Source organism: Ascaphus truei, chromosome 4 (assembly GCF_040206685.1).
Source record: "Ascaphus truei isolate aAscTru1 chromosome 4, aAscTru1.hap1, whole genome shotgun sequence".
Taxonomy (NCBI): domain Eukaryota; kingdom Metazoa; phylum Chordata; class Amphibia; order Anura; family Ascaphidae; genus Ascaphus; species Ascaphus truei.
The window spans coordinates 407,233,926-407,241,025 of record NC_134486.1 but is presented as its reverse complement, the minus strand read 5'-3'; the positions used below and the strand labels follow the sequence as shown (position 1 = coordinate 407,241,025).

At 39.1% G+C, this 7,100-nt stretch overlaps 1 protein-coding gene across 1 annotated transcript; it reads right to left on the bottom strand.

Annotated features, from left to right (window-relative positions):
• Positions 1-4,380: 4,380 nt before the first annotated feature.
• On the bottom strand, positions 4,381-5,109 carry LOC142492459 (taste receptor type 2 member 39-like). The gene has a single exon (XM_075595095.1). It carries the CDS (start codon positions 5,107-5,109, stop codon positions 4,381-4,383), a length of 729 nt encoding a protein of 242 aa, XP_075451210.1.
• Between the last annotated feature and the right edge of the window lie 1,991 nt (positions 5,110-7,100).

Below are 7,100 nucleotides of genomic sequence, written 5' to 3'. Positions count from 1 at the left end.
TTATATTTTGTGTAACCTTGTAACTGCTTTAATATTTTGGTGTTTCATAGTTACATAGTGTATGTTTATGGTATATCAGTTTTGTACTGTACACTGAAATGCAACTGTATATAATCACAATGTATGGATGTTTATACTTTTTTTTTCCAACAACCTGTGTGATGTAAGCAACAAACTCACATTACCCCCTGGCAAGTTCCACGCCAGTGTGCTATGGACATGTGACTGGTGATAGACATAATATCTGCCAATGACAAAGGCTGTGGAAGAGGTGGGACTAAGGGGCATGAGCATTAATGTCTTCAAGTTCGATCAAGTCTGATCCGGGGCCAGTATGAGTCCCACTGAGAGAGAGCTGAGATTCACTGAAAGGAGAGCAGAAGATCCACTGGAGGGAGAGCAGTACCTGGTGCAGCAAGGCCCATCAGATGTGCGCTGGAAAGTGCACAGAGTGTCGATCATCCAATGTCAGCAGTTAAAGTGGTACTGAAGCATCTTTGTGAAGTGCATACCTGCAACACTTTAGTACTGTACATTAAGCGCTCCCACTGTGTGCTGGCACCATTATATAGGTCCATATACCCAAGATTGGGTGGTCTACTCTTAACTGACACGGACACACACCTACACAGTGTTTTATTAAATGTTAGAATATATGTATGTTGTATGATGAGTATAGTTATCCTTTGCTGAGGATTATGAGGTCTTTAGAACTGGGTAAGGATTTCATAAAAGCAGGTGTACCATACCCATCGTGTACTTATTCCCCACCCTCTGACCGTAAGCCACATGTGGCATATCGAGAGCCTACAAATAACTCAGACCCCCACCTCAGCTCCAGGTGCCAGTCTGGAGCAAAGAGGTAAAAGGGGATGCATTTTATATTGGGTGAGAAGAAGATGGAAATTAATAGAATGATAGCAGAAAAGTTCCACAGTTCCATTTTTATTTCCCTGTTTGAGAGTATATAAGACGTTAAAAACTCTCTCGCTCTAGCAGACCAGAAAAAAATACACCCTAGCGTATAGGTCTGCTAGCTGATGGGACAGGGGAGGTTTAAAAGGCAGGCAGCTGACTTCCTGCTCTCTCTGCTCTCAATCTGTGTGGGAAACAGGTTGCAGAGCACCTGTCTGGGGGAGAGCCGGAACTCCCTTTCATATACCGGAGATTAAGGACTGCTATGTATGTTATTTTGCAGACCTATGCTATTTACTTTGACCTATCTGTTCTAATGCGTTAAACCTAAAAGGATTCTCCATTAACTCCCCTCTCCCGCCCAATTAGTTTGAGATTCCAAATACTCTGCTAAAGTTGGTACTGAATCCTGTAACAGTATAACAAGACAGACACACACACAGACACACACACGCATAAATACAGTATTTGCTTGATACACTGGCGACACACTTTATTCGAGCTCGGCTAGTCCCACGAATTCGGGTATACCCGGGTGTATTGAGGTTTGTGACGGTTTTCTGCCCGAGGGCATTGAGTTATTTTCCAAGCAGGGATTGAAGCATTTTATTCCCGCTGGCTGCAATACTGCACAGTATATATATATATATACTGCATTACAATTCATGAATTAATGCCATCTGGTAGACACGCGAAGCATTGCAGCCTATTAAATCCTAATCATTATCATTTAACAGATCAGCCGCCCATCAGCCAGGCATGAACCCAGGCTGGGAAGGCAAATGCAACGGGGCTTGTCAGAGGTGAGGAGTGGCGCATTCCAGGTATCTGCCAGGTACATACCGGGTATTTGCTCGAATAAAGTGTGTCGGTGCAGTAAGTAATACTCATTTGTTCTAGTCATCATAACCGGGATACTGTGTGATGAAAAATACAGCATTTCAGTTTCAAGCTGCAGTCAATCACGTTGGAAACAAATATTGTTGAATTTATCTTTATTAAACAATAAACCTAGGTCATTAAATTATAAAACAAAGGAGATCATTCAATATATTGAAAAGCGGCTTATTGCAGAAAACCTCTATTCAACTCAACTGTGATCTGCCTCTTCTGGGTACAATTATTGGGTAATTATTATTATTACAATGAATTTGCCCCAAATGGGAATTTACTGTTCTCATTAAAAGTCATGAAAGCCGGTGCGTTGAAATGTTAAATCACGTTCTTTGCTTTCCACACAGTTTAAAAGTTTTCACAATCACTAATAATGACCAACTTCCTATAAATTATACAGCCACCCTAGGGGTAACTAATTTTTATTGCATAAATAAAACAAAACATTAAATATTATTGAAAGTTGGTGATAGACAATCCAGTGAATGTACAATGCCGCCTCTCACAGATGTCCTGAAAGCAAGAGAACAAATGTAGGTTTCCGCAGACTCAAGATGAACTACACCAGTGAATGAGTTAGGATTAGTTTAACTGTGAACAAATAATGGGGCTACTAGCAATAAACTGATAGAACAAATAATGGGGCTACATGCAATACGCTGACAGAGCAAAGGAGTCTGTAAGAAAGAGCACAATGATATGGAGAATGGAAGGATCCACTGGGGAGGAACTTCTTGTATCTAATCAGCTTTCAGTCACTCAACTGCAAGGTGCTGCTCTGCAGGCTGTACACTGCATACCAGCTGCTTCTGTAAAAGAAGGATATATACATGTATACAGTGTGTACTGCTATACCCAGAAGATATCTGTATAACAGCATTGGAATCGATTGTTTTCTAAGAAACATGCATGTTGTTTTAAAAATGAAACTCTGTATTGAAGCTACTAAAGGCTAAAATCAGGCCAGCAAATCACTGGTAACTATACACTCAACTGAGAAAGACTCACTTTGTGTGTATATTTTATAGGACTTTTACTTTTACATGAGAAATACCACCGATATATTTGCTCCTAATGCAGCTCTTAATTCCCATCACATACACTGTATAAAAATACAGTATGTATACAAGACACATATAATAGTACAGAGAAAAATATGCAAACAAATGATTGGATAGGACTGTCCCAATATCATGGTTGTAATAGTCCTTTATCCTCTCTGTTCTATCCCATCAGTATGTTTCATAAATGTCTTCCAAAAGCAAGTTCTTAATCTGACTCTATTCACACACCGACCCGATGCACGTTTCACACGGGCTGTGATTTTTCCAAAATACATTTTTATACAGTATATGTGATGAAAATTAAGTGCTGCATTAGGAGTCAATAATTTCATTGTGGTTATTTATTGTGTAGGCAGTTACAACCTTATTGTGGTAGTTACTCACACACTATTTAAGGGTCCAATCGGTTCCCTTATTCACGTCTACCATTCACATGGTTTCATAAATCTGTATGTGCAATACAGCTTATTGTTATCCATTCTTATTCCATTCAACATTTTTTCTTACTGTGTTTAAACCATATATTTATGTGCAAATATTATTATATTATGATGAATATCTCATGAATGGGGTATTTTTTCCTACCTAAAGGAGATAAAGATGATTAAAGCCCTCCAAAGCATTTGTTTACTGTGGCTACACTGGATGCTTAAGTATTTTTTTAACAATACGCACAGTTGCCTGTTTTCTTTTTTTTAAAGATGTCAATCACCTCCATTTAATCAATTAAGCCCATAAGCACTGTTATTCCCAGGATAGAGTGACCCTTTGAATGCATTGTATGACCTTACCACTTATTTATTGTGTTTGTAAATCAAAAAGTGACCAAATAATGAGGCAGTATTTATTCTTCCGTGTGGTACGTGCTAGTTTGGTATTTTACTATTGAAAATCCAATTTGCAACACATAAATGCAATGCAAAACAATAAAATCATTCACCTATGCAATATATTTTCAATTTGTAAGTGTAGAACATATTGCATATTAATACTCAGAATTTCTCAAATCAGAAGAAAAAGCTTAAAAGCATATTATTAAGTAATTGATCTCTATGAAATAGACAATGGGGACTATTCATTGAACTGCAATAGTGCTGATCGGGGCAGCATAGCACAGAAACGTCCATGTGATAGTGCCTTGATCGGCATTATTTTGCATTTATGAAATAACCCCAATAAATTGATGACCCATCTGGCAGTAAATGGGTTGGGGATTATATTTCACCTTCTTTAAATGTACAGTATGTTTGTGTCTGCTTTGCCATTGTAACTGTGCCTCTCTTCTTTCTTTCTTGTTTTCATCGCCCCTAAGCAGTGCTAAGAACATAGTTTTTTAAAACAACATATCAATGTAAGAAAGATTTAACACCCAGTGTGTGAAAAATAGACAATATATTTCTAGTTTCTTTGTGTCCATTTGAATTGAATGTTATCTGGCAAATACCCATTATTTCTCTCATCGATTACACTGACATCATTTTTTTGGTCAGTAAAATTGCCATATTGTTTAACAATCTAGATATTTACCATGTGGACGTCCAGTTGTGAAATTGTTGCTGGATTTGGCAGAATTTCTCTGTTTTTGAGTAAATTTCACAGCTCCGTGGCATATATCTAGAAATGTCTGTTTGAGCTTTTTATTGCAGAAGATCAAAACCACAGAGTGCAGAAACGGATAGGCAGAAGTCAAAATAGAGAGGAACATAAACCAAGGGTTTCCTATTGGCAGCACCCCGGAAAATATCACATTCATGCTACTGAAACAAATGATATTTAGGAAAAGGAAAAAGACCATACTTTTTACTACTCTGAAGTGAGTGTCCAAGCTGGGGCTTCTAATGCCCATGCCGCTGCTTCTCATCTGCCTGATGTGCATCGAAAGCGATTTAATTAAAAGGAAAGTTGCAACACAAAATATGGTGAATGGCAGCGAAGTTCCGAAGCCGCACATAATGTACTGGTTGGTATAATCTTGCACCAAAATAACATCTTGCACAGAGCTGTTTTTCAAGAGGTTGTTTGTTGAATTATTGCAGTTCAAGGTAAAAGCATACCAGCCAAATGGGAGACTGGAAGCCAGAGAAGTCAGCAGAGATGCCAGAAGTAACCATGGGACTATTTTGTTGATCCGGACTTTCACATAGATGAATAAGAAATGGTTGTAGTTTGTGATTTTAACGCAGTAGTATACACAGAGCACAGTGGCAAACCAGAGACTGGAGAAGTTCACAGACATATTTACAACCAAAAAAATGACATTAAAATACATCTGCAAATATAACTCTGGTAAATATATATGAAATATATTATGCAACATAATACCCCATTGGTAACAAATTCTGGACAACCCCAGAGACACCAAGATTTTGTCACTTGTACGCAGGCACTTAAATGTTATCCATTCCATGGAAGTTGTGGCCACGATAAATGAATTTAGTGTAATCCCCAAGATGAACTCAATCCACAGCAGGACTAAGAAAAACATACGCAGAAGGAAATCCATTGTCTTGCCTTTGAACTTGATTGTTCTTCACAAATCACTAATTCTGAAACTGTGACATGAGATACTGTCAGTTGCTGAGACAGACAGACTTTGGTTCCCACTTAAGCTGCCCTCATTGTTATATAGGGCTACCAAGCCTTGTTATTTACATTACCCATGCATATTCTGTGAGTTAGTTTGATTATGATGCAAATCTACAATTCCATCAATTGTGGATTGGAGGTTTTGCATGTGGTGTATGTTACACTTGAGTTAGCATTAGGCATTTTAAAAGATGTATTACAACCACAGCCATCACTCTTTATTTGTTTGCTTTCAAGTAAATATCTTCACTGGCTCCCATATTTTTTTCACTCAAAGTAATAAAAAAAGGTACATCCTTGGCTCATGTCAAAAAGTTAGGGTATCTCTTGATTCTCCACCCAATAACACTCCATCACTCCTCCGTCAACTCACACTTTCTCTGTTTAAATGTTAAGCTCCACTGAACAATTGCTCAATCATTATGTTACGTTATAGTAGATGAGGTGGAAAAAGACATACGTCCATCAAGTTAAGAAACAAACAAGGAGTGAACTGCGCTCTATAAATTGTGAACAAAGTGGTGTATTCTTACAGTGATAAAGTGATTAAATATATATATAAACCTGTTACTTTGTGAAGGTGTGCAGCTGTATTCGTGGAATGGCTCCACAGACCAACTAGAAGAACAAATACAAATGAAACAGCGCAAAAGACCTCATAGTGTAGTATGAATATAAAATTATATTGGTAAAACAGGTGAGTATTGCACGTACATCAGATAAAATAATTACTGGCAGTACATGTATATGGACATGTTACCAATCAGAACCACGGGTGGAACGGGCAATCATCAGGTGGATATTCTCTCCTTCCCCTCTCCTTTGGTGGATCAAGGCTGCTGTGGTGTATGGTGTTACCCCGACATCCAGCTGCAGTAGTCCGGTGGAATTCGTCTACTTCACAGCTGTTGTTTCAGCGGGGCAGGCTCACGGCATCCAATTTCAGCACGCCCGGTAGATTTTGTCTGCTGTGCGGCTGTTGATCCAGCGAGACAGGCTCTCACCCTGTATCTCTCGGCGTGTGACGTCAGACTCTGGCGCACGTCAATGACGTCATCTAGTAGCGTCTTCACGATCTCAGCCGGTCAGGGAGGCAGCGGGCGGGAACGGAGATTAATAAAGGGTATATACAGGATACAAATGCACAGTGGGTAGTACTAGAGAAGCGTCCTCTTATCCAACGCGTTTCGTACTATTACAGTACTTCTTCAGGGATGATCACAGCTGTGAAGTAGACGAATTCCACCGGACTACTGCAGCTGGATGTCGGGGTAACACCATACACCACAGCAGCCTTGATCCACCAAAGGAGAGGGGAAGGAGAGAATATCCACCTGATGATTGCCCGTTCCACCCGTGGTTCTGATTGGTAACATGTCCATATACATGTACTGCCAGTAATTATTTTATCTGATGTACGTGCAATACTCACCTGTTTTACCAATATAATTTTATATTCATACTACACTATGAGGTCTTTTGCGCTGTTTCTTTTGTATTTGTCCATCAAGTTAAACCTATGCTAAATTTAGATGACCGATAACGTTTATCCTATATTTGTACTTAGAGTACTGCTGCGGCAGACTTTATTCTAACAAATCACCGGTTTGTACCTGGCAGGTTCCTGGAATGTGACACTGT